Source organism: Herpailurus yagouaroundi, unplaced genomic scaffold (assembly GCF_014898765.1).
Source record: "Herpailurus yagouaroundi ecotype Mexico unplaced genomic scaffold, PumYag 221, whole genome shotgun sequence".
In the NCBI taxonomy this organism is placed as follows: domain Eukaryota; kingdom Metazoa; phylum Chordata; class Mammalia; order Carnivora; family Felidae; genus Herpailurus; species Herpailurus yagouaroundi.
The window spans coordinates 12,548,371-12,575,325 of record NW_024412452.1 but is presented as its reverse complement, the minus strand read 5'-3'; the positions used below and the strand labels follow the sequence as shown (position 1 = coordinate 12,575,325).

Sequence of the window (26,955 nt, the reverse complement as noted above, 5' to 3'; positions counted from 1 at the left end):
GTAAGAAACACTTTTAGGACCCTCAAAGAACAATGTGAATAAACAGATGATTCCCAGAAGAGAAAAACACTGATGATTATTTAACTCTTGGTAGTAATCAGGAAGTCAAATAAGAACATTCCCACTACCAAATTAACAAATGTTTATTTAAAGTCATACTATTCAGTGCTGGTGATGATGGTTCAAGTATTTGCTTTTAATAATAGCAAATTCATAGATAGCTGGCCCAGTCTCGCTGCTCCAATTCCCTCCCTCCTTGTTTGGTAGGTGGTATTATTCCCATTTTGCCAGTGCAGAAACTAACACACAGAGGTCAAGTAACTCATCCAAAGTCACACAGGTGATGTGCAGTGAACCTGCTTGACTGCAGGTAGAAGTATAAATGAAGGGGGGCCTGCGAGTCTCAGTTGGTTAAGTGATCTCGGCTCAGGTTTCTTGCATGGGGGCTGGTGTGGGTTCCAGCCTGGGTCGGACTCTGTGCTGACAGCTTGGAGCCTGCAGCCTGCTTCACATTCTGTGTCTCCCTCTCCCTCTGCCCCTCCCCTGCTCAAGCTCATGCACGCATGCGCTCTCTCTCTCTCAAACACAAATAAACATTAAAAAAAAAAAAAAATGAAGTGTAAATGAATATGAAACCTTGCCGGCGGGCAGTTAGGAAACACATACCAACCCTTTAAGAATGTTCATTCCTTTTTACCTAGTAATTCCACTTCCAGGAATTCATCCTAAGGAAACAACGAAGATGAATCATTGTTTTCCAACGCACATGTGAAATGATAGCATGTCCATTATGATGCTGGGTTGCGGTTGTGTCATAATGTACGTTTAGTACGTGGCATGACAGCGGGGGCCAGTTCATGATAAAACGCTAAACGAAAAGAAGTCCAAAAAAATATCTATATGATATGTACATACGTATCGTAACAGACTGTGGTTTCTGTGGGTGGTTGGATTCTGATTTTCTCATCTTTTTCTCTGTTTTTACAATCAGCACTTATTAATTTTATAATCAGAAACAAAACCTCTGTGTCTTTTGGTTTGTGTGTGGTTGATGCTGTTTCCAAGGCGCGCAGGGCGGCGGGGATCCCGCGGCAGGATCTCCTGAAGACGGCCTGCCCGGCCGAGATAGCCAGGGACGCTAACGGGTCTTCGCCGCCCGGGAGCCGGCGGTTACTAAGTCGCGAGGTGGCGCGGCTCCTCGGAGGAGCGGCGCTGCCCAGAGCGCAAGTTCGAACACCCTCGGGAGGGTGGCGCGGGCGGGGGCAGTCCCCGCAAACAAGTGTCGCCATGCCGCCAGCGAAGAAATTCTCCCACAAGGTCTCCTGGGGTGGTTCGTCGCCCAAGCAGCCCAGGTGAGCCGGGGATGAGGTGGTCCCGGGCTGCAGGGCCTCCCAGGAGGGGCAGGGCTCAGTTGGGGTGGGGGCCTTGTGCAGGAGCCTGAGGAGCCCGAGAGCCGGGCTGGGGTCCGGGCTTGCCTCCGGAGAGGTGCCCGGGGACAGTGGCTTCCTCATTGCCCTGCTGACCAGCGAACCCTGGCCTGGCCTCCAGAAACACCCCGGTGCTCAGTGACAGCCCTCGCCGTCACGCACGTCCCCTCTGCAGGGCCTCCGGCCCAGACCGGGACTCCGCTTTCTCACTCACCTCCTCGCTTCCAACCCTCCACTTGCGCTACAACTCTAACCCGGATGAGTGGGACAAGAGGGCCATAGGGAGCTACTACGAGTTGTACGCGGCGGCACTGGGCAACCTGGAATGGTTGCGGTTCTGTCTGAGTCGGCACCGTGAGGAAATCCCGGCAGATGACAAGGTGAGGCCTTGGAGCTTGGGGGCAAGACCTTAAGTCCTCTGCACTCACAAAAATCTCCTGACATACTTGTTCCCTGGCAAAGATGTGCCTATGCAGCATCCGCAGATGTCCTTTTCTGTGTAGATTGTCCTAATTCACCTTGCTACTGTGGGAGAGCCATTTGGGGGCAGCCAGCAAGGGTGCACACATATGGGGCTGGGGGGTGGGAAAGGAGTGTGAGCAAGGGATCCCTGGGGGTCAGGGAAGAGGGATGGGTAATCCTAAGGAATTGCTCTCTAGGATAGGTCGTGAGCCCTGCTCAGTCTTCTCCTGTCCTCCTCTGGTCTCCACAGGGTTTCACTGCCATCCACTTCGCAGCCCAGAGTGGCAAGCTTGCATGCCTGAAGGTCTTGGTAGAGGAGTACAAGTTTCCGGTGGACCTGCCCACCAACAATGGTCAGACACCCCTGCACCTGGCCATCCACAAGGACAACAAGACCATGATCCTCCCCTGCATTCACTACCTGCTTAAGCAAGGGGCGGCCCTCAACACGTGAGTCCAGCCTGTGTCCAGAAAGTCTCTTGGAGCGTGGGCAGATAGGAACCCCACTTCCAGGTAGGCAGATCCATGCAGGACAGGGAGAGGGCTATGGGGTGACAAGGATTGGGTCCCACATAATGCAGCCAACGAGCCCACATAGTGTGGTAAGGAGATCAGGCTCTGGGAGAGGACAGGCCTAGTTCACATCCCAGCTTTGCTATCTGCTAGCAAACGGAAAGACCTCAGGGAAGCCACTCGACCCTTAGCCTCAGTGCTCTGGTTCCCCAGCTTGTCAGTACACTAGAGTCACCTGTGGAGCTTCACAAATACCAGTGCCTGTGGTTTCAATCAAAGGTTGAAATTGGTATGGGGTGTGGTCTGGGCCTTGGAAAGCCTAAAATATCCCCAAGTATTTCTAATTTGCAGCAAAGTTTGGGAACTATTTCCTTGGTGTTTTCAACTGAAATTTGAGAGGATGACATGAGACTATTGTGATAATGGAGGAAGTACATGAAAAGGGCATGGATGGCATATGAGGGACTGCACTCATTCATATACACAGAGCGCCAAGCCAGAGTTGAGGAATAGAGCAGTGAAGACATAGAAACGGTCCCTGCTCTTATGAAGCTGATATACTAGTGCAGGAGCAGACAGGAAGTTAACTAATAAATGATCAAAATGACAATGTAGTGAGTGGTTACAAGAAATAAACAGGGTGATGAGGTGGTGAGTAAAAGAGGCAGGGAGAGGATCCATCTTGGAAGGGGAAGTCACCTCTAAGGACATGACATTTAAATTGCAGCCTGAAAACTGGGAGCAAGCCAGCCATGCAAAGAACCAGGGAAAAGTGTCCCAGGCAGAGGGAATATGATGCGCAAAGATCACATGTTGGCAAAGAGTGGGGCAAGGTCAGAAGATGAGGCTGAGGTGGAGGCAGAGCTCAGGTCATTCAGGCCTTGTGCGTCACGGCCAGGCAGGGGTAGGTACAGGAGGGCTGACTGACTTATGAACCAGTAAGGTTAGTGCCTCTAAGCTCCAGCCAACCCAGCTCTTCTTCCAGCAGTTCTTAACAGTTGCATTTCCGTATAATGAGACTTTTATCATTCACTTAGTCCAAACCCTCCTTCCACAGTTGAGGAAACTGAAGCTTAGGGAGGAGAAGGGATGTGCCAGAGTCACCCAGTGGGCTGGTGGCAGAGCAAGTCTGGAAGCCAGTTTGCCCACCTCTCTGATGGGCAGATGCCCTTTGTCCCTCCTCTCTGCCCTCTTCCCCCCTGGTGGGGCCCTCTACAGTCAGACGTGCAATGGCTCCACACCCCTCCACCTGGCGGCCTGCCAGGGCCTGCTGAAATGTGTGAAGGTCCTGGTGCAAAATGGGGCCGATGTCCATGCCCAAGATGCCATGGGCTGCAAACCCATCGACTATTGCAAAATATGGAATCACCGCGACTGTGCCAGGTGAGAGAGTGAGAACCACCCACAGCCTGCCGCCCTTCCCCTGGGGCCCTCACCTAAGAACTTTTGAGAGGGGGGTCCAGGCTGGGAGAGAAGTCTGCTGAGGAGACTCCTGCCCAGGATATTATTCCCAGGGCTTTCCGCAGGGCCTCACTCCTTTGGGTTTAGCATTACCCTTCCTTGCCCAGAGGCCCTGGGTCCTCAGCAGGAGGATGGTGATCAGACCATCAGTCACTTTCCTCTCTCACCTCAAATGACAGCAGTTAGTCAGAGGGGCCTTGAGCAGTGGAGGAATGTGTCTCTGGTGGCTCCTCTCACCCATATCAGGCCTTCAGCAGCCAATCTTCCCAGCCTTGGCTAAAGCTCAGTCATCAGAAGGATGACACACACCCCTGCCTTGGCACCAGGTTCTTGAAGGATGCCATGTGGAAACGGGACAAGAAGGACTTTGCTTGTGAGATGGGGAAATTGAAGACGCTCAAGGACCAGCTGGCCCTCATGGAACAGGACTACCTGACTGAGTATCAAGTAAGCGGGAGGGGTGGACAGGGGTTCCCAGCAGCCACTGCTATCCAAGCATGTGAGCAGAGGACAAGTGCACTCACATGCACAGTTATTTAGAAGAGTGGCTGGTAGCAATCCCACCCAGAAAAATCCTCCCTCTCCCCATCCTCTGAAATTCCACCCTTAAAAGCCACTCCTTTACGTCAAAAGTCCTGTTTTGTGTTAGAAAGCAAATACAGCTTAAATTAGCAAGAATTTATGGCACCCCTCCCTAGTGCATTGCCTCCTTCTGGATTAGGAGGAAAATCTCTAATGAGACCCATTCCCTGCATATACTGGGATTCACATTGGTTAAACAGACCCATCCTTTGGGGCACCTGGCTGGCTCAATCCGTGGAGCATGTGACTCTTGATCTCAGGGTTGTGAATTCAAGCCCCACATTGATTGTAGAGATTACTTAAAAATAAAATCTTAAAAATATGCATCCTTTCCAACAGACACTGTACTCTGTGCTAGGAACCTGCTGGACCCTGAGGCGCCAAAGAAAAATGAGATGTGGTCCCCTCACTCAAGAAGCTTAGGGTCTAGTAAAGGAGGTGGGTTATATTCCCACAGAGGAGGAAGGGTCCAGGAAGATGCCAGAGAGATAATGCTTAAGAGGATCTTTAAAGATGGGCAGCAGTTGGCCATAAGAAGAAGGGAAGGGGTAACCAAACAGAAGGAACGGACAGCCCTGTGGACAGGCCTAGAGGTACAGGAGAATGTGGTATATGCTGAGAGTAGGGGATCAGATGTGAGTTGGAGATTGACAAACTAGAGACTTGGCAGGGGCTCAGATCTATCATGGACCTGGGCTGGGGAAGAATGGGGAAGTAGCTAAAGGATTTTAAGCAGGTGTCATTATATAGGATGCGAGTCCAAAAAACCAAAAAGAAGATCCTGGGAATCCTAAGTGAATCCATAAGTGGAAGGGCATCAGGCCTGGCAAAATCCAGTACTCCAGCTTGGTTCCAGCTGCATTTTTCTCCAGCTTTCTCAACCCTACCCTCTTCTGTTGTTAGTGTCACCCAGTCCCATGTGCCCAGAGGAGGCAAAGCTCATCCATTCCCATGACTCTAAACTTTCCCAAAAGCCCCTTGCAGCTCTCCCCTTATCTCTTACTGGCCTCATTGGATCATATGTCCATTCTTGCTCCAATCCCTAGAGGTAAAGGAAAGCCATGTGCTGGCTGACCTGGGTCTGGGGCAAGGCTGATGGAATTATTATGATTGGCTTAGCCTAATCAGAGCCTATCTCCCAAGCTGGGTCAATCTCCATACCACTTGATGGCTTAGCAACAATCTGGGAAGTGAGACACTGAAACAAGGGTGTGGAAAGGGGGCAGTTCTGTGACAAGTTGAAGGTTCAGTTCTAGTAGAGGCAGAAACAGAGAGGTAGGCTGAGTCATCACCACCCGGTGCAAAGAGCCAGCCAACTATATACCCTGACATACAAGGCCTACCACTTCAAGAAGCCTGCCCAGATCGACTCCCCTGGTTCCAGACCTTCCAAACCTTTCTTTCTCCTTCCAGAGTCAAGGATTTGCCTTTCCCCCCATCAAACCAGAGGTTCTCTTAGGGCAGGACATATCTCCACTACCAGACTGGGGGCTTATTTGGGGGTGGAGGCTTGTCTCCCCCAGGAGACTTGAGGTTCCCCATAGGGCAGGGACTGTATCTCCCACTCACGCTGGAGACCTAGGGCAGAGGCTGTGTCAGATTGGAGGTCTCCTCTATGGGAGAGGGTCTATCTGCCCCATCAGCCCAGGGGCTCCCATAGGGTAATAGTTGTCTCCCTGTCAGAACAAGGGCTCCCATAAGGCAGGAGTTCCTCCCATCAGACTTAGGTTTCCCCTGGGGCAGCACTGTATGATGGGTGGCCAATGACACCTGAGGTTTTCGAGGGCTATAGCCACAGGGCCCCCTTCCACAGAAGCGGGGAGGGGGCAGCCCTCCACGAATATCTTGTACCCTCTGATGTTGCAGAAAGAGCACCAAATTCTGAGAGAAGCTAATTTCAAGAAGTGGCTCCACTGCAAGCAGCTGCTCCGAGGCCAATCCCTGATCCGGACCGCCAAGCGAGAGCCTTGTACCCCACGCCAGGCTATGGCCCTCTCCAAGGCCACCAAGTACCAGGGACTGAGGCCTCCCAAGAGCTTCTACCCCTCCCCAGAGGGGCGCCTGCGAGAGACACCGCGGCCCAAGCTGCAGCCCTTGAGGACACACACGCCCATCTACATGCAGCCCATGGTCAGGCGGCCCAAGTCATGGAATGTTAGCAACAATCCTGCCAGATCACCCACCACCCAGATCGGCTACACGCAGGGCATCCGCCTGGGTGTGCATCCAGACCCCAGCTCAGAGCATGACTTCCGCAGCTTCCTCAAGGTGAGGTCCGACAGGCACGGTAGTGCCAAACTGTGCACAGTGGCCGGCAACCAGGTGGCACCTGTGCCCCAGCTGCCTTTCGAGGTGATGGTCCAAGAGCTGTACCCTTCGGTGCGACCATACAGGATGAAAGTGCCCCAGGGCTTTTGCTCTGTCAGCATGAAGGATGTGCCCCAGAAGCGGCACTTGGGTGGTAACTTCTGGACCGACGCTCTGGCCATGAGCCTGCGCGAGACATTTGATGAAGCCTTCCTGGCAGCTGTGCAAGCCCATCAAAGGCTCCCCACTCGACCCTACCTGAAAAGTCCCCCATAAACTTATTTTGGTAGGCTCTCTACCTGAGGCAGCCCAACGGAGGCTGAGATGTGATTCATGGTGTGGACGGAGGACAGGGAGAAAAGTGCCCACAGGCTTCCCACTCTCCAGCACAAAGATCTGAGCTTCTCTCAACAAAAGCCTATATCCCAGGTCTCCCTTCTCCACAAAGAAATTTCTTGGACCCCCCCAGGAGATTTAAATCCCCCAGGAGATTTAAGTTAGGGAAAAGGCCTCAGAGTGGGGATCAGTCTCTATCCTGGGCCCTAGCATTGTAAAAGTGACACTTGGGTGTCCCCAATACCTCTCCTCCCTCTCAGCCCACCAGGAACAAGGCTTCCAGGATGAGGGACCGCTGGAAAATTCTGCCTCTTGTTCAGATTAAGTCCTTCAAGGTTTCTGTAGATCAGGGAGGCACAAGCAGCATATCTCGGGGGAAAGGAGGGAGGACATGTGGCTTCAGTTCGAGACTATAGAAGCACTTGCACTTCCTCCAGGTAGCTATCCTGGATCCCCTGCTATCCCCTGTACACATCACTACAAACCATTCATTAAACAAACATTTATTGAGTGCTTTCTATGTACCAGGCACCAAGCCAGGCACTGTTGATACAAAAACTGAAGGACAGTCCCTGCCCTCAAGGAGCTTACAGTCTAGTGGGGAAATAGACCAGTAAGCAGGCAAGTAAGCCTAGAGTGAATTGTATGGTGTGCTGGGGGGGGGAGAGGGAACATTTCAGAGGTAATGAAACCTAAGTTGAGAAGGTACCCAGGTGAGCAGAAGAAAGGGGAATCAAAGTGGCATCTCTGAATACAGGAGGCTGGAGCACATGGTGCAAGGTGGCAAGTGATGAGACCAGAGGCGAGCAGTAACCAGATATCACAAGTCTCACAAGCCATGCTAAGGGGTCTGGACTTTATCCTGAGAGCAGTAGGGAGCCATGAAAGGTTGTAGGCCAGGGAGTGACCTGATCAACTATACATTTTAAAGACAACTCTGGCTGTGGGACAGAGAAGCAGAAGGAGGCTGTCACAATAATCCAGGTATGAGTTGATGACAGTGGCAGTGGCTTGAATCAAGAGATGTTAGGAAAGTAAATTTAACAGTTTTTAGAGACTGAATGGGGGTGGGGAGGGGCCAAAAAAGAAAGCAGGGCTAGAAAGCTGGTTTCTGGTCTGGCTCCTGAGAGGTCTTGGGGCCACAGCAGGTACCCAAAAGAGGCAGGTTTACAGAGGACAGCAACAAGTGCTCTCTGGCCCATGAGAGTTGTCTGTGCACCCAAAGGCAGAACTATGTAGTTCAGAAGACCAGGAGGGACATCGGGGCTGGAGGTCAACTCTCAATTCCTTGGCAAAGAGTCCTTGAAGCCATCAGCATGGATGGGCTCCTCCAGGGAGCCCACAACAGAACCCTGAGAAACCCCATGTGTGGGGGGCAAATGGAGAGGCCTGTGCAGGAAACTGAAAGGAAGAGCCAGAGGTAGGAGGAAAACCAGCCAGAGGAGTGCCAGTAAAGTGCAACTCAAGGAGCTGGGGGTGGTCAGCCCTGTCAGATGCTGCAGAGATCCAGTAGGATATGAGAGGACTTAGCACAAAGCCACCGGCAACCCCCAGGCGAGAAGCCATATCATCATGGTGAGGAACAAAGAAGTGGATGGCAAGGGAGAGCAGGGCCAGCCGCTGACCCACAGTGAAGATGGTATCGGCCTCCTGCGTCTTCCACCTTGTCCTCCCTTGTCTGCATAGGATAAAAAGGCCCGGCCATCTCCTCCCCACGAAGAAAAAACCAAAATGTGCTACTCCTCTCAGGGAAAGGGACAGGCTGGTATTTTTAAGAGAACAGGAAACACTAACGTCAGGAGATGCAGGGCTGTGGTGGGACTTGAGGCAGGATATAGAAAATTTCAAGCACAGACGCCTTCCCCGGCTTAAAGGTACCACAGGTGCACTGTCCATCTCCGCACCCGCCAGCCTCGCTCTGAGGTAGAGGACGTGGCTAGGAACGGCTCTCGGGGGGGCTGCACGCCAACGTGTACGGCTGAGTACTTGCAAGGCACTGTAGCTGGAGTGCAAAGTCAGCATATACTGGTCTGTGCCAGGATCTGGCCTGCCTTCTTACAAGACTGAGGTCATCTCCTCAGGAGCCAAGAGCACACAGAAGAGAGGGCCAGCCCTCGTGTGCTCTTAGAGTGACAAACCATTTCTCCCCTCAGTCCCAGTTCTTAAAAATTAGGCTGTAACCCAGGCTGCCTGGAAGCCAATTTCTATTTTGTTTCTCCTCAGGCCTGAGACAGAATTCGGCCAGAAACCACTCCTTTTCCCCAGGGGAAGACTTGCAAGTAGGATATTGCAGATATTCTGAAAATCCAACCCAGTCCCAAACTGTGCCTCTCTGTTCCCAGTTGTGACAGCCGTGGAGCCGCAGGTAAAGAAGAGATGGATGAAAAGGGAGGGGGCATGAGAAAGGCCGCCTCCACCCCAACTCCCCTGATCTGGCTCAGCTCCTCAGCTCCTCATCGCTGCTCATTTCCCACAAAAGGCCATGACAGCAGTCCCTTCGAGAGGGCAAGACCCAAACCCAGAAAAGGAGCCACTGGAACAGAAAAGCCCATCCAGTCCAGGGCAGAAGAGCAATAGGAAGAAAGGGAGATGAACTTTCAGGGTATTAAGGCAAACAGTGCCACCTAGAATCTTTATTCAAATGGGAATCAGCACTTGGACAGAAATCACAGTTCAACAGCAAAAACGATTTCTCTTGGAAGTGCCAAGCCATGGCCCCTCCCCACGGCCATCTGCCCAGAGAACTTATCCCTATTTGCTCTCCAGCTTCACAGCCCCTGCCCCGCCTGCCCAGGCTGAGCCAGAACCTCCTGACCCACCACAGAAGCCGGCAGGAGGGTCGCAGGGAGCTCAGCTTCCGCATAACCAGGTGGACCATGGCCTCCTGGCTAAGCAGGCTCTGCCATCCCCCCGGTGCCCTCTGAGGTCACGCCCTCTAGCAACGTCAGATCTGAGCCAAGCTGAGCCCCTCGAGGAAGGTGGGGACGAGGGCTTCAGGGAGAGTCAAGGGAACGAGGGCCAGGGCTGGGGGAAGGTGCCTTCCAGGCTCACGGCCCCCACCTAGTGCAGAGGCCCAGGGGCCTGACTCTCCTGATCTTGCTCCCACATCCCCTCCCCAAGGGGTTCAGTATATCTTCTGACGACTGGGTAGAATGGCCTCTTTGATGAAGGAGAAGACAACCAGGATCCCTAAGCGTTTGCCCCGCTTGCCTTTGGTGAAGTAATTGGAGACCACGTCATCTGTGGAGACATAGGCAGGGAGATGAGTGTGTGTGTCTAAATGTGAACACGGCTCTCCCCACCTGGAGCCCAAGTGTCTCCCTCACAGGGCTGGGCTCTGGCTCCCCGTGTAGATCCAGGTCTTCCTGGTGTCATCCCACCATGACCCCTGACAAACCCCTTCTCACCTCCTGGCTGCATGGTGGAGGGCAGGATGTTTTCCCCAGCTGACAGCGACACAAAGAACGCAAACGGGATTATCCACAGACAGAAAGTGAAATAGGCCAGGACCTGGCAACAAGAGACACTGAAAAGAGGGTGCCCCGTAGGTGCCAAGGGTGGGCCGGACATGGTCACTGTGTATCTTACAGAGGCGCTCAAGGGTGCACAGAAGGCCCCACACCTGATCTCTGAAGGAGGCCAGGGCCCAGGAAGCAGAGACAAGACAACCTCAGACACGGAGATAATTCAGTGGGGAAAGGTGAAGGCTGAGGATGGCTGAGTGTGACCACAATCCCCAAATCCTGGTCACTAGGACAAGCAATTCCTCTGAACTAAAGGAGGCAGATGGAGGGCAAAACCATGGCTGACCCATATTCCCCAAAACAGTGACCCTGTTCTTCCTGAGGGTCAGAACTGCAGCAGCAGGGTGTGGAGGGACCCAGAGAGGAGAAAGGCTTGGTGGGCCACTGGGAGGAGCCGGGCTTCAGGACCGCAACCTGCCCAGCTCCGTGAGATGTGCATCAGCCAAGGCCACCCCCCTGCCCCATCCTGACCTCAGGTGATCCTGGGAGAACCAAAGGACTTCCCGTGGGAGAGCAGTGTCCTCCCCACCTCTGCCAAAGGGTTCCCTGGCTCCTCATCCACACTGCTTTCTAAAATCATCAGTACTATTTTTTTAAAATGTGTTATCCCTAAATAGACTGTTTCAAATCATAGGTAAGTTCACAAAGCAAATAATGCAAGTCCCCTTTACTTCCCTTGGCCCTGCTAATGGTTCGACGTACTGAACACTTCTTACCTCTGAGAAAGGATAATATTCCTCTGCAAAAAACTGAAACGCTAGGTAGTGATTCACCACCACTAGCCCTGTTGAGGGAATAAAGAGTCAGTCAGTTTGGGGAGAATAACATAAAGCTAGACTTTTAACCTTCAAAAGGCCCCTGGGAGTGGGGAGCCCTGAGTCTCAGTCCTGATTTTACACCCATCTCACAGTATGGCTATAAGCCAAGCACACCACCCTCCAGAACTCAGTTTTCCATCTGTTAAAATGGGAGCATTAGCTCCTGCCTGCCCACTGCAGAAGGCATTTATGAGCAAAATTAGAAGGCATTAAGAAAGCTCTTTGAATGGTTTAAAAATGAGACTTTAATGTTACCTAATTCAAAGCACTGTGACAATCAACCTGGTTTTAAGTGGACGTGAGTCCTGAAGAGTGCTCTCCCATGGGCGTGGGTGCAGGAAATCATGGGTGTGCAGGTACCAAACATACTGCCAACAGATTCTACTCTGAACTGGGCAGCAGGGAGAGGGCCTCAAATAAAAAGGCTCTCTCTCCTCAGGAATAAAAGGGCACAGTTTGCCAGGCACACTTTTAGGGATCCTCCAGATTCTGGGGGAAGGGGCCCTTCCTCGTTCTGTCCCAGGGTAGGGCTCCCTGGTCTAAACTAGTATGTTCTGGACAGACACCCACCTCCTTAGTGTACACCCACATTCACGGAGGGAGAGGTAACGTGTAGATCCCGGGGACGGGCTGCTCAGAGACAGGCATCCCTGCCTGTTCTCACAGTGAGGTGAAGGGCGGGCACCAGAACAAAGCGCAGCCTCAAACTGAACGCCCCGCACAAACACGTCACAGCCCAGTGCCATGTCTTGCTTCTCTTTCCTCCTCTCTGGTGTCTCCCTTTCTAAGGGAGAGCTCCACCATACCTACCCATACTCTAGAAATGAGGCGAAACTGGAAGACAGACGGTGCCTAATGCCCACACATCTTCAGACGAACTCTCTCGGGCATCTAAAGGGCAGGTTGGGGGAATGACAAAGGGAAGCCAAGAGGGCCTGCTGCTGTGGGGGGATGGGGAGGGTTCTATCCCCTGGGAAGATGCAGGAGGGGTCTTGTCTCCAGACTCCCCACACCAACCTCCACTGAACACATCCTCTGGTGGAATCAAACCAAGGTGCTCAGGGAAGAGGCCAGTCCTTGCTTTAATGCTATGCCCTCCTTGTGGATAACATTCTCTTTCCAGATTATCCCACAGAAATAGTAAAGTGGCTCTAAGAAACCCCCAATTACATCTCATATCCTGACCAAAGGCTAGATGACCAGTAATGTTTAATGGGAGAAAAGGCAATCCTGGTAACCAAACACTTCCCGGAATCTTTTCCGGGAATATCTATAATCGCCTACCGTGTGTCACTGGAGTCCATCATCTTTAAACAGATTGAGAAGCTAAGGCCAGAGAGGAGAAATGACTCTCAGGACCAGAAAGTAGTGCCAGGTCAAAAACAGAAAAGTCAGGGTCCTCCAAACACATCTGTCTACCCCAAGGCAGGTGCCTGCAGGGGGACCCAAAGACCCTTGTATTAAGACTTCGGGGCAGGGGCGCCTGGGTGGCGCAGTCGGTTAAGCGTCCAACTTCAGCCAGGTCACGATCTTGCGGTCCCTGAGTTCGAGCCCCACGTCAGGCTCTGGGCTGATGGCTCGGAGCCTGGAGCCTGTTTCCGATTCTGTGTCTCCCTCTCTCTCTGCCCCTCCCCCGTTCATGTTCTGTCTCTCTCTGTCCCAAAAATAAATGTTGGAAAAAAAAAAAAGACTTCGGGGCAGACGACTAGCTGGCGAGCTACCTGCCTTGCCAGGGTGGGGCCCTGGGCTTTTCCTGACTAAGTGGTTTCTTAGGAGCCATAACTATGCAGCAAACTCACCTTTTCTCCATTCTCAAACTTACCTCCCTGGGAAAGCCCTCCCTGTCTGAGTATCCCACCCCTACCACCCCATCCCCCCAAATTCTAGTCACTAGAGCCAAGGTTCACTCTAGGCTCCTCAAGTGTGAGCACCCCAAGTTCCCCATCAGCCTGGCCTCCTGGAGGACCTCAGTGGTTTTGCCTCTTTTCTCTATATCCCCACAGTGCGCCTGACTGAGCTGGGCACATGCGACCACCTCAACTGCCTCCCCAACTCTGCCCCCTCTCACCGCACGAAAGGATGAAGTTAGGTGAGGTCAGCATGATGAAGGGGAAGGTCTGGAGGAGGCCAAAGTAGACGAGGTTGGTGAAGAGGCCCACGCCAATCATGAAGGTGGGGAAGCGTTCAAAAACGTACAGGCCAATCAGCACAGCCGTGGAGAACTGAAACAACCAGAGGTACACAGTGCAGGGAGCCTCTTCCAGGCAGCCTTCTTGGTCTCACTAACCCCCAGCCCACTCCGGGGAACACTAGGTTCATATGCTTCAGTCTCCTCCTGTTTCACAGTCACAGGTCTGGCCTCCCCAACTTGTCTCTCAGCTCCCAAAGGGCAGCGTCTTTTCACGCCATTCTCAAAAAGTTGACAGCAACCCACCATAAAGGAAAAGAAAAGAGTTTACAGATCAAAGTTCAAACTTCAATTCTAGTCTTTTCTGTTTTCCTTAAAATGCTGATCATGACCTACTGAATTGGTTACACAACCCAATAGTGAATGACACCTGCAGTTTGAAAAAACACTGTTCTGAAGGACTTATAGCTGTCAGCACTTAACAAATGGCAGTTGGCGGAATGAAGCTATAATTCCTATAGCAACACCCACAAACCAGGCCCCTGAACCCAGAGCTGAGAGCTATGGTCTTGTCTCCACTATTAACCCTCCACCCCAAGCCGTGCCCAGAGTGGCTGTTGACACCAGGTGACTTGAGCGGCACTGGGCTTCTCCCGTCCAAATATATGCCCCATCCCCGGCCCTTCCTGCAGCCGGCAGGAATCTGACCGCGCCAGCAGGCACTCTGGTAGCTTTGACATCAATGGCAAGGATTGTGTCCTCAGGAACAGAAGCCTTCCATGAAAGCTCTGGAGGGCAGGGCTTGGGCAGGCTTCCCTCTCTTAGGACAAGCCACTTGACCCAGTCAGAAAGAGGGCAATGAGTACTCTAACTCAAGTACTCAAAACTGTCCTTAGGTCCTTCTTAGTTCTAAATGCCATGAGCAGAGCAAGGGGCTACAGACAATGGGAAACAACCAAGCAAAGGCCAGGCCGTGGTGCTGTCAACAGAGATGGCACTCAGCTGTCACCTGAAGGAACTGAGTGAAGCAATGCCACTTGGGGAAGGAGGTGAGGGAACACCTGTTCCAGACAGCACACTCAGGAGCCCAGGTGCAAGTTGAGGGGATAGGGGTGGCACCCTCAGGAAACAGCAGGGACACAGGTCTCATTATCCATGCCAAACTTTCCCCACTTCCTCCTTTGGAGGCAAAAGGGGAAATCCTGGGAAATCTGCCACTTACCCAGATCATGTATTTTATGATCCTGCTGGTGGCCACTGTGTATTCTTCTATCAGTTCTGCCAGGTAATAGAGTCCAGCAGCTGAGGGGGTTAAGAAGAGGAACAAGCGGGGAGAACATTAGCCAGAGTCACTTCACCATCCTGGTCGTTCCTCTCTCTGCAGCTGGTCCCCACTGACCCTTCATGAACTCCAGCACGTAAGGAAAAACCAAACATCCCATGTGGTGTCCTCCCCTGAAAAGCAAAACCGTCAGGGCAACTAAGGAGACTTCATAAAACTGAATGAAAGCCTGTATTTGACGCCTCAGCACAATGCTAACCTCTGGTTCGTAAAGGACAAGTTCATTCATTCATTCAATAATATCTGTGGGCACCCGGCACGGGCGAGGTGCTGGGCTGAGTAATGAGAGTACAGAATAAGACAGACAAGGTCCCTTCCTTGACCCAGCGTGGGTAGGTGGGTAGTAGGCAAAGGAATCAGATGATCCCAGTGTGATAAGCCCTACTTCCGAGAAAGCAGAGGGCACCACCAAACCCCATAAGGAGAGCTTCCTTGAGGAGATGACATCTCAGCTGGGACCAAGAGTAGGAACCAGCCGGATGGAAAGAGAAAGCGTGTCAAACTCCGAGAGAGTAGGCAGTACAAAGGGCCGGAGGCGAAAGAGCGGCGATAAGCCTGGAAAAGTTCAGCTCCGTAGGCCCGCGAGGGTGGGACCCGCAGCGGCTGGCAGTGCGCGAGCTCGGGCAAGGGGCAATGGAGTTAGCCACTCCCAGGCATTGCCGGGGTGCATTTTGTGACACCGGGAAGGACCCGCGGTCCCGAGGGCTGCTGGGTTCAGCAAGAGAGGGCAAGACCTGACGGGACGAGGAAGGAGAGAGATGCGAGGGCCCGGAGCACCGGACAGAAGTCCCCCGGGTGGCTCCGGCGACCCGTGAAGCGACCACCCTCGAGATGCGATCCCCGGCCAGCACAGATGCCGGACGGGAGCCCGCGCGGATCCGGGTCGCGCACTCTCACCGACGGCCAGCGTGATGAAGGCCACCTGGATGAAGAGCGACAGCCAGCTCAGCACGTACATGAACCACATGGCGCCCCCGCCCCACCCGCCCCCCGACCGCCAGGACGGGCCTGCGCGCTTCGGCTCCGGCGACACGGAGCCGCCGCCACCGTCGCCGCGTCCCCGCCCCGCGGACAGCGGGACGACCGTACGCCGCCGCCGAGAGAAGCCCGGTCGGGGCGTAGCCCCCTGCCGAATCCGGCCTAGCGCCGCCTGCCGGCGCGGAGGACCAACCGCCGCGGCCGCGTACAGCACAGCTCTCGGGGAGCTGCATCCCCGGGGCTGCACCAAGGGGACGGCCGGCAACGCACGGCCGGCGACGCAGCTCGCTGAGGCAGGACTGTCCCGGGGGACAGGGAAGCGGCGCCTGCCGGAGGGACAGCCTTCGGTGTGGTCCCTGGGCTCTCCCGCTTCCAGCGTGGAGGGGTCCAGGGCGCGAGAGGGCCGCCTGACCGCTCCCCAAACAAGCACCGACCAGAAACCTCTAGGCAGGTTTGCCTACAGCACTTTATCTCGCTACCGCAGGTAACCGGGACACAATTGTTGCATGCCTAACGCGTGCCCGGCACTGTGATTAAAGGCTACGCTGCATTTTCGAATTGGAAGCTGATTGGATGACGTAGATCATTTTATGGATAGGGAAGCTGGGGCCAAGGAAGGTTACCTTGCCTCAGGTCATACATCTAGGAAGCGGCACAGGCAGAAGTTGGGGCGCCTTTAAATCAGTCATCTTCAGGCGTAACTCTCCCTTTAGGCTGAGTTCCTTTAGGGTACTTTCTTCACCTTTGTATCGCCTGCACACCGCCACTGGCTGGCACGCAAGGCGCCCAGTTGCAGCCGAATGCATTTACTATCTACCATGGAGTGAGTTACCGAGGGGGAGGAAGGAGCAGGGCAGCCCTTGTTAAGAAGTTCTCCATCTAGTGGCCAAGACAGGCATGCAAACTGAAGTGTGCGGGATTCGGCCAGGCTACTCCTCTCAGAATAACCTTTACATGCATAAACGTAAATACAAAATTAAACATTAATCAAAAATTAAATATAGAATTACTATATGGTCCATCAATTACACTCCTGGGTATATACCCCGAAATATTGAAAGCAATGACTCAAAAGAGTTATGTATACACCAATGTTCACAGCAGCATTTGGTAGGCTCCTGGATAGGATAGGGCTGGTCACCAGAAAGACCAAGCCATGATTAGAAGCTTGGAACTTTTGGTCTCATCCCCCATCCTCCACAGAGGTGAGAGGGGCTAGAGATTGAGTTAATAATCAGTCATGCCTCTGTGATGAAGTCTCCCTAAAAATCCCAATACTGTGGGGTTCAGACGTTGGTGAACGCATCCCCGTGCTTGGAGGATGGCACACCCCAACTGCACAGAGACAGATGCTCCTGAGCTGGGGACCCTTCCAGACCTTGCCCTATGTGCTTCTTAACCTGGCTGTTCATCTGTATCTTTATAATATCCTTTGTAATAAACTGGTAAATGTAAGTAAATGTTTCAGAGTTTTGTCAGCCAATTACCTTTGAGTCGTCATTTCCAAGTTTCGTCTAGCAAATTACCCAACCTGAGGAAGGTGATGTGGGAACCCCCTACTTTGTAGCCAAGTTGGACAGAAGCGTAGGTCCCCTGGAGACCCGTGACTGTAACTGGCATCTGACTTGAGGGCAGTCTTGTGGGACTGAGCCCTTTAACTTGCAAAATCTCACACCAACTCCGTGTGGTTAGTATCAGAATTGAATAAAATTATAGGACACCGAGTCTGTGTACAGGTTGTTGGAAAATTGGTTGATGTGAGGGGAAAAGCCCACATGTTTGGTGTCATAAGGGTTGTGAGTAGAGAAACAGTTTTCCTTTATTACCACAATGACAAAGTATGAATGAACGTAAATGATGTTTCAAATTACCTTCAATCATGTGAGAGAGTTAGGGATATTACTAACAAGTACTATGAGTCTGTTGCCTTTATTCACCATGGAGGGAAATATTTAGTTTCAGTTAGAGGTTATTAGTGCAAATAAGATGGAATTTTTTTTCCTTCCAATTTTCCAGGGTTCTGGAGTTGATCTCCCTGAATTCTATGTCCACTGTTGACTTCTAAGGTGTCCCAAACCCCTGCTTAAGAATTCCTGAGAAGGGGGGCCTGGATGGCTCAGTCAGTTAAGCGTTCGGCTCAGGTGATGATCTCACGGTTCATGAGTTCAAGCCCCACAGTTGGACTCTCTGCTGACAGCTGGGAGCCTGGAGCCTGCTTCCAATTCTGTGTCTCCCTCTCTCTCTCTGCCCCTCCCCTGCTCTCTCTCTCTCTCTCTCAAAGATAAATAAACATTTTTTTAATTTAAAAAAAAGAATTACTGAGGAATATGTATAAGGGACAGTGGGAGCTTAAAGGGCTGTGTGCCTGTTTATAAGCCTCTTTGTTGCAGCATGGGGAAACAATGAAAATGAAAGTTTATTAATAGGAAATTGGATAAAGTACCTTTTGATACATCATACAGTAAAGCCATAAAAACAAATGAGGATGGAATAAGTCACGGGGATGAAAGGTACAGCAGAGGGAATACAGTCAATGGTATTATAATAGCGTTGTACGGTGACAGATGGTGGCTACACTTACGGTGAGCAGAGCATAGTGTGTAGACTTGCTGAAATCACGATGTTGTATACCTGAAGCCGATGGAACATTGAGTGTCACCCATACTTTAATAAAAAAGAAAAGAGTAGAAACGAACAACAAAAATGAGGATATTCTTTATGTACCCATGTAAGAGGATCCCCCTTTTGAATAAAGTAAAAGACTGGGGAAAAACAATCTAGGTATTCTTTATTTAGGTATTTCTTTACATAAAACATTTCTGAAAGGATACATTACAAAATGATAACATTTTAAAAAATGGTAACATTATGGGGTGCCTGGGTGGCTTAGTCGGTTAAGTGTCCGACTGTGGCTCAGGTCATGATCTTGTGGTTCATGAGTTCAAGCCCTGCGTCAGGCTCTGTGCTGACGGCTCAGAGCCTGAAGCCTGCTTTGGATTCTGTGTCTCCCTCTCTCTCTGCCCCTCCCCCGCTATCTCTCTCTCTCTCTCTCTCTCTCTCTCCCTCTCTCTCTCAAAAATGAATAAATATTAAAAAAAATTTTTTTAATGGTAACATTGCTTTCTTCCTAGGAAGAGAGGGTGGGGTTCAAGAGTAAGAGAGAGCCTTTCCACTGTATGTCTTTTTGTCTTCTTAATACATGAAACTATGTAAGTATATGTAAACACATTACCTATTCATAAATTAAGTTTAAAATTAAAATTTTCATAGTATGCTGGATCTTCTGGGAGGGCTCAGGTTTCCTGTTTCACCCCATCCCTTTGTGAGAAAAGCCACCATGTAGTGGCTTACAGGGAAGATGCCTAACCTTGGATCATGTGGCCTGGTCACCTGGGAGTTTGAATTTGAGACACAGATGCATCAGTGAGTAGAGGCACAATAAAATATCAATTGTTCTTATTTTTCCTAAATATTATCTTCCCTGGGAGGGAGAAGAATATAAAAGTATTCTCCCAGTCCTCCCAGAACTATACATCAGGGGAATTTGAGGGCCACAAAGTAAAGCGCGTTGTGGTGACTGACGCGTGGTTGTTGCTGCAGAGCTGGGTACCTTCACTTCCCAGCACTCTTAGGGCCCAATTGGCCCCAGGAACCAAGGCTTGAGCACTGGCATTTCCTCCCACAGCAGGAGAAGCCATAATTTCCTGAGAGCAGTGAGAAGCAAGCCCAAGGAACTGGCTCCCGTCTGCCCCACCTGACCCAACAGGGCTGGACCGGGCTCAGGGAGGCTCTTTTTAAAAATTTTTTTTTTCAACGTTTATTTATTTTTGGGACAGAGAGAGACAGAGCATGAACGGGGGAGGAGCAGAGAGAGAGGGAGACACAGAATCGGAAACAGGCTCCAGGCTCCGAGCCATCAGCCCAGAGCCTGACACGGGGCTCGAACTCACGGACCACGAGATCGTGACCTGGCTGAAGTTGGACGCTTAACCGACTGCGCCACCCAGGCGCCCCTCGGGGAGGCTCTTCAGGAACGATGCTTAGTAGGCAGGAGGTCACAGGGGAGAGCAAACCCAGCCTCCCTTGAAGGAGGGTTGGGAGGAAGCAGGAGGGCTTCCCACCTTCAGTTCAAGGGACTCAAGAGTGAAAGGGTCTGTAGATTCAGAAGTTGGTTGATTTACATATTGACAATAAGTATATACACTTATTCCAATGTTACACACAGTCCTTTAACTTTTACTAGTTCACACACTCATGTGTTACCATTTAATGCTGGCGTGTGTGGGGACCAATTTCCATACATGTCATGAGGATGTTCTAGGGGACATTAGCTTTCAACATCATATGGATCTCTTCCTCAAAACACTTAACTGCTAGCATTTATAGTGTTCTTACTCTGTGCCAGGCACTGTTCTAAATGATTTGTATGTATAAACCCATTTAATGTTCACATCTACCACAAGAGATAGTGCTTCTATTATGTCCTTTCCACAGAGAAGAAACCTGAGTCATAGACACCTTGTCTATGGTCACACAGCTAGTACTTAGGAGAGGCGGGGTTTGAATCTGGGCAGTCTGGCTCCAGAGCCACTGTTTTTTCTGGTCTCTTAAAAGTCACTTGCTTTGTTGTGAGAGTGATTCTGCCTGTCTTGTCACCATCTGCCATTTGGCTAGTGGGCTGGATCCTGCTTTATCTCCCTGCAGCCTGCTGGACCTCTGGGTCTTCCTCTTTTCCCTCTACCTTTATCCTTATGAGAGCTGATGAACACACCTCCAGGTTCTGGTCACTTCCCATCCCTTCCTGAATCTTCACTCTGACACTCTCACAGCCTTACACTTTCCCTGAGCCCCAGGCCAGGGATGGGAACTTAGCTGGTTCTGTGGTCCCACTGGCCCACACAGCTGGGGCGGGCACATCCCCAGGGGCTGGGAAGAGCAGGACGATTCGGAAGGAAAAGGCTGGGGAGGGCAGCAGTGTGCAGCTTCAGTTCTGCGTCTTGGCTGCTGCCCTCTAGTGGCAGCCAGAGGAGCTGCAGAGGACCAAAGCCAGGGCTAGTTCAAAGTCTATTGAAGGAGTTTTGAGAGACCGTGGGAAGCCGTATCACCAGTGTTAAGTGTGGGCCAGGAGGGCACGCCAGGAGAACACACACACACACACACACACTACACACAGATGGAGACAAAGTGCACATCGGCATCTGGGCCTCTGCTGCCCCTGCCTGGCCTGGCCTGGTTGTGTGAGAGACACAGTGAAGTCAGAGACAGACGGTGGCAGGCCTGGAGAACCAAGCCCCTCTTCCTTTCTGATCTTCTTCTCCCCCTGTGGAGCTCCTTCCTACCCCTTTCCCTGTCAGCACCCCAGCCCCAAAGGAAGCACAGTTATGCCCCCCATTGTACCCTCACACATACAATGTCACTGAATGATATCCCCTCTCCAAGATGCCCATGTCCTAGGGGAAATTTTTCCTAGGATGGTCTGTGTAATCAGCAGCTTTATTGTTTGACATCTCACCCCTCTGGTCTTTGTTTTGCTACAGCTTAGCCAGAGCAAAATTTGGTTAAGAAACAAACCACAAACAATGAAAAACAATGACCCCTGCTATGTTCACATAATCTATACGTCCCAGGATTCTAGGCCTCCTGACCCTGTTTCTCTGCTCTGCCTCCCCCACCCCAAACAGCTGCCCTGGTGTTCCTGGCACCCCTGTCACATGCCTGGGGCCCCAACTCAAGTGGCTGAATTAAAGGGCCTTCTAATGACAAGTCCTCAAAGGGCTCTATTAATTGCCTTTCATTAAGCTACTAGGCCTGAGAGGACCACGTGGGAGGTGAGGGTGAGGGGGTGAGGCTGGGGAATAACAGGAAAGAATAAGGTGGGGGAAGGGAAGCAGTCTGGGACTTCGTACAGATCACATGAGACCCTTGCTGACCTCTCTCTCTCTTGTCTCTCCCTGGCTCTGTCTGTCTCTGTGTGTGTGTGTGTGTGTGTGTGTGTGTCTCTCACACACACACACACACACACACACACACACACACACACACACACACAGCAGAGCCCCTGAGCAGGGTTGTGGGGAAGCAGCCAGCTAACGGAAGCCCAACCAGGGCTGGGAGCTCCTCTCCAAGGAAGGAGGCAGCCCCATCGGCCAGGACAGCAGAGAGCTATTCGTTTGTGTCTGTCTTTAGCATAACACAGATTATTGGAATCATGGCTGGAATGTCTCCCCATCTTTATTCAAGCAGCTCTGAGTGGTCTACCAGACCAGGAATTGCTGATTAGAAGAAAAGAAACTGCTCTCTCTGATAAGCTAGCTCCCCTCCTTGGGGGTGGGGGAGGAAGGGGGGAAGGAAAAGGATGAAATGAATATATCACAAGACTAAGGTTTTTCAGGACCAGGAGATGGCTAGTTCTACCATCCACTTCACAAAGCAGGCCTAACATTAGCCTATATTTGAACACCTTAGCAAATCACTATCCCCAGTCTATAAGGAAATTTTTCCTTCTACTGGGCAGATTGGTCCAGTTTTCTCCCTTGGGACCACCCAGAAAACGTCTATATCTAATATAATATTGTTATTAATGGCTAATGTTTGTTGAACATATCTTTGTGCTAGGCACTGAGCTATGTCCTTTACACAAACTCTCTTGTTTAACCCCCACAAAAATTCTATAAAGTAGGTATTATTTTTATACCCATTTTACAGGTAAGGAATCTGAGGCACAGAGAAGTTAGCAAATTGATCAAGTTCACTCTGCTGGTAAGCCCCAGCCCACTCTGCCGGGCGACCAACCATGCTGATATACTCAGCACAGGGGATTTCAGCGCTAACCAGGAAAGTCACAGGCAAACTGGGATGCGACCAGTCCCTAGTCTTCCGGGCATGAGCTACCCACATGCTTAACCACTGAGATACTGTCGAGCAGAGCGCCGTGCAGCAGGAACCAGTGCCAAGGGAGGACTCCAACTACAAGGAGGGTAGCCAAGGCCATCACAATGCGAGCCACCAGGACCAGAAATCCAAACACTGCCCACTGCATCTTGGTGTTGGACTCACCAAAGAAAACATCACAGTCAAGCACTGGATGGAACAACACTTTACTCACATAGAAAAGAGAAGATCAGGGGCGCCTGGGTGGCGCAGTCGGTTAAGCGTCCGACTTCAGCCAGGTCACGATCTCGCGGTCCGTGAGTTCGAGCCCCGCGTCGGGCTCTGGGCTGATGGCTCAGAGCCTGGAGCCTGTTTCCGATTCTGTGTCTCCCTCTCTCTCTGCCCCTCCCCCGTTCATGCTCTGTCTCTCTCTGTCCCAAAAATAAAAAATAAAAATAAAAACGTTGAAAAGAAAAGAGAAGATCAGTTTCAGCAGTGAGCATCTGTCCCTCATGGCCAGCGGGTGCCCCCAACAACGGATGCAGCCGGCAGGGCATTTGACTTCCGCGCAGCCATCTCCTACCACAGCAGAAGGCCCCAACTCCTCCCTGGACTTTGAAATATGGAAGGCTGGGGGTGTGCCCGAGGGCTATTGACACACCGCTTGGGCAGAACAAAGAGGCACACATCCAGTCTGAAACAGGGAAAGACATTCTCACGAGAGGTGATAAACCCAGCATAGCTCTGTGGGCTTTTTGTCTCTTGGTGAGGAAGTGGTCTGGGCCTGAGGCTTGTTCTTAGGCACACACGGACGCCTTTCCCCAGGATACTTGGCCTCAGAACACCCATTCTTCAGATGCTTCACATGCACACACTCCCGCACGGCCTCTCCTTCCAGCCAGTCTCATATGTGACACTCTTCCTCCACTTTGACAAACTTTTCATCACCTCCCTCGTGGCCCTGCGGTGGTCTGAGTCAGGTGCTTACAATAAAGAGGAATGGCCACATGTAGGCTGAGCAGGCTACTGCCAGACCTCCTCCTTGCCTTGTCCTCTCCTGCCAGAACCCCTATTTTGTTTAGGGCAGCAACGGTGCCCTGCTTTTCAAAACAAAACAAAACTCTCTGTTATCAGCCATGGGGGGCGGGGGCAGGCAGGAGAAGCAGGAAGAGGAGGTGGAGGTGTGATGCAATTCAAATCCAACAACCTGTAAACGTAAAGCCCCTCTGGGGAGCCCTCCTTGCCTCGGCATGCCCCCTCTCTGCTCACACAGACAAGAGAGAGAGAAAGAGAGAGAGAGAGGAGAGGTTTCTTCTCTTTCCGTGCTTTCTTGCCTCAGATGCAGACTCCAGCCTTGCTCGTTTCTATATGTGCTCATTTCTATACCCCAGCACCTGGCATGGGGCCTAGCATGAAGAGGGGCTTCTGGTGGGCAAATCTATCCCACTTACGGCCATATTTCTGCTGGGTGATACTGCACCCCTGGAGAGGTAGAGCCTTGACCCAAGCTAGCCAAACTGATCCTCTTTTTTTTTAAATTTTTTCTACTTCTTCAACGTTTTTATTTATTTTTGAGACAGAGAGAGACAGAGCATGAACAGGGGAGGGGCAGAGAGAGAGGGAGACACAGAATCCGAAACAGGCTGCAGGCTCTGAGCGGTCAGCACAGAGCCCGATGCGGGGCTCGAACCCACGGACCGTGAGATCATGACCTGAGCCAAAGTCGGACGCTCAACCGACCAAGCCACCCAGGCGCCCCTGATCCTCTTTACCTAAGCTAGCCAAACTCATCATTATCTCCCAGAACTGGAAAGGTGCCTGAGAGAAAGCAGGACCAGCCTGTGTGTGGTGTGTGGCACTTGGTCATTAAGGGGTCAACTTGCAGGCCTATCATGTGGATGACAACAAAGGAAGCCAGGCCACCATGAGAAGGCCCAGGCTGATGTGTTCTTAGAGTACAGTCAGTGGAGCATGGCCTGGGCCTTCCAGATCCTAGTTCCAGGCCCTTCCCTTCCCAGCTACCTTCTTATCCTTGGTTCTGTGAGGCACCACTGAGTTTCTGTTTCTTGCAACTCCAGAATTCTAAGTGTCCCAGGGGAAGAGGTTCCCAGGGCTCAATAGTGCTGACCCCAAGTTTGGGCCCTTTCCATCCCATGGCCAGCTGGACTGACCCTTCCCCCTCCTTGTCCAACACTGAGTCAAATGGTTCTTGGTCCTGGTCACACAATGTAATGACCTCAGACTGATGGAATCAGACGCTCTGGCTGGGACCTGGGTGGCAGCAAGTCTCCTGTTTGCACAGGGTTTCCTCAGGGCAGCTGGATGGGAACTTCTATCCTAGGGGAAAGGAGAGCACAGGAGATGGTGGGGTCACAAGAGTCCTGAGCACTCATACCCACCTCCTCCTCTCAGCTGCCCTACCCAGCCTGCCTTTCTTCATCCTCCTCTCATCCCTACTCAGCCAAGGACAGCTCTCTGGAGCTTTCCTGGCCCTACTCCCAACCCCCACATGAGACATTTTGAGCCATGGCTCTAGAACCCTAAAGAATCCCACGCATCCTGACCCCTGCCCTGCAAAGACTCTCCTACTCACCCTTCTTACTTCACAGTGCTCTTCCTGCCCCTTCTCTCTGCCTGTCCAGTCAGTTCCTACCAGTCTTTCAGGACCCAGGCAGCATCCCTCCTCCACAAAAGCCTTGCTGAGAGTTCTAGGCCACTCTAACCCCTTTCTTCTCTGACCTCCTGTTTAAACTGAGTCCACAGCCCTCATCAGTCTCATCTGCTGCCTCCCTGTGACTTCTGAGCTTCTGAGTGAACTTTCTAGGAGGTGACGCCTTGCCTGCCCAGCCAGTCTGTGAGACCCACGTCTGTCCACCTGCAGCCTGGTTCAAGCCCTGGCAGGCACGTAGAGGTGCTCAGAAGCGATGCGCTGGTTGCCACTAGGAGCCCCTTTCCCTCACTTCTGTGTGTCAGATTTTCAGGGAGGGGTTCCCACCCCTGGGAGAGTCCTAAAGGGGCCGGGTTAGAAGGGAGCAGGCTCACCCTCACACGGAGCCACAACTGTAGCTGGCAAAACCGGTTAAATTGGGGAAGAGGGCCAGATTACCTCTTAATTTCCTCCCAAATCTGAAATCTGAGCCCAACATACTGGATGAACTGCTGTCCCAGCCAGCCTGCCTGCCCTTCCTCATCCCCAGCCTCCACACTCCTTCAGCGTGGGCAGCAACAGTGACGAGAGCCTGAAGCCATAGCCAGAGGCCAGTAAGAGGCCAGAATCAGCATGCCACTGGTCTGGCTAGCTGTGGCAGCGGGAGTGGGGGTGGGGTGGGTGGCAACATGTAGGCAAAGCTAAGTGCAAATCTCTGCCAGCCAACAGCAGCAGAATCACATCTCCAAGAACTACGAGTCTCCTTGCCACCCTGTCTACAGCCTTGACAAGAGTGGAGCAGGCAGCTTCTCCCCAGAGCCTTAGGGCCAGGCTAAGGAACAGGGTGGTACAGACCTCAGAGGCTGACAGGTGACAAACCTCAAGACAACTCGCCCACTCATGCCCAGAAAGGCATGTACACATAGAGGCCCCCACACAGCCTGCATGTTCAGGGGCCACAGAGGGGCCCACAGGCAGACATATAGGCACATGGGACTCACTCACAGACACGTGAACAATCAGAAAGGTACCAGACTGACCTAGATATCAAAAGCACACATGCACAAGTAGACCCACAGACACAGCTCCCAGTGAGACACATGGACACAGGCTCCATGCCTGACATCATCCTGGGAAACCCAAGTCAATCTTCCACGGTGGCAGGAAGGCTTTGGCTGGTTTGGCAAGGCAATAACAGTGTTTCCCACCCAACCACCTCCCTTTCCTTTCTTTCACCTGCCCTTTCCTGGAGGTCTCCTGAGCAGGGCACAGCTCAGCTTCCCCTCCTGAGCTAATGAGGCTCTCTGTTCCAGGGCTGTGGGATTTAGACAATAGAAGGCAAGGTCTGAAGCTGGCTCTTGGCCTCTTTGCTGGGAGCTGGATCCTGCCTTGTTTGTGAAGAGGGATTGGGCAAGACAGCAAGGGCTGGAGAGGCCACCAGCTTCCCTCTTTTCCACCCTGGTTGCTACACAATGCCAGACCTCCGAAGGGGAGCCTGGGCTGGATCCCCAGTGTTCCCCTCCAGCCTCTCAGCCATCACATCACACCGACCTGCCAGCA

General features: G+C 52.0%; 2 protein-coding genes across 4 annotated transcripts; one reads left to right on the top strand and one right to left on the bottom strand.

Moving 5' to 3' along the window:
* Window positions 1-1,244: 1,244 nt before the first annotated feature.
* Window positions 1,245-7,065, top strand: ANKRD53 (ankyrin repeat domain 53). The gene is made up of 6 exons (XM_040458588.1): window positions 1,245-1,352; window positions 1,603-1,807; window positions 2,140-2,339; window positions 3,621-3,785; window positions 4,190-4,310; window positions 6,312-7,065. Exons 1-6 carry the CDS (start codon window positions 1,288-1,290, stop codon window positions 7,026-7,028), a joined length of 1,473 nt encoding a protein of 490 aa, XP_040314522.1. The 5' UTR covers window positions 1,245-1,287; the 3' UTR covers window positions 7,029-7,065.
* Window positions 7,066-7,575: 510 nt separating this feature from the next.
* On the bottom strand, window positions 7,576-16,626 carry TEX261 (testis expressed 261). Of its 3 annotated transcripts, none has more exons than XM_040458593.1 (6): window positions 16,502-16,626; window positions 14,781-14,860; window positions 13,499-13,652; window positions 11,329-11,396; window positions 10,496-10,598; window positions 7,576-10,328 (listed from the first exon to the last, which is right to left on the bottom strand). In XM_040458593.1, exons 1-6 carry the CDS (start codon window positions 16,518-16,520, stop codon window positions 10,213-10,215), a joined length of 540 nt encoding a protein of 179 aa, XP_040314527.1. In that variant the 5' UTR covers window positions 16,521-16,626; the 3' UTR covers window positions 7,576-10,212. The 3 variants fall into 3 exon arrangements, with proteins under 3 accessions (XP_040314527.1, XP_040314526.1, XP_040314528.1); XM_040458592.1 differs by lacking the exon at window positions 16,502-16,626 and adding an exon at window positions 15,798-15,918; XM_040458594.1 differs by lacking the exon at window positions 16,502-16,626 and adding an exon at window positions 15,798-15,918 and having other exon boundaries at window positions 10,496-10,502.
* Window positions 16,627-26,955: the final 10,329 nt, after the last annotated feature.

Excerpts from the sequence above, each read along its gene's own strand:
- ANKRD53 (XM_040458588.1), top strand. The coding sequence starts at position 1,288 with ATGCCGCCAGCGAAGAAATTCTCCCACAAGGTCTCCTGGGGTGGTTCG. Across the intron at positions 1,353-1,602 it reads TCGTCGCCCAAGCAGCCCAG|GGCCTCCGGCCCAGACCGGG; the intron begins GTGAGCCGGGGA and ends TCCCCTCTGCAG. Across the intron at positions 4,311-6,311 it reads ACTACCTGACTGAGTATCAA|AAAGAGCACCAAATTCTGAG; the intron begins GTAAGCGGGAGG and ends CTGATGTTGCAG.
- TEX261 (XM_040458592.1), bottom strand. The coding sequence starts at position 15,867 with ATGTGGTTCATGTACGTGCTGAGCTGGCTGTCGCTCTTCATCCAGGTG. Across the intron at positions 11,397-13,498 it reads TAACTTCATCCTTTCGTGCG|GGCTAGTGGTGGTGAATCAC; the intron begins GTGAGAGGGGGC and ends TTCCCTCAACAG. Across the intron at positions 10,329-10,495 it reads CTCCACCATGCAGCCAGGAG|ATGACGTGGTCTCCAATTAC; the intron begins GTGAGAAGGGGT and ends ATGTCTCCACAG.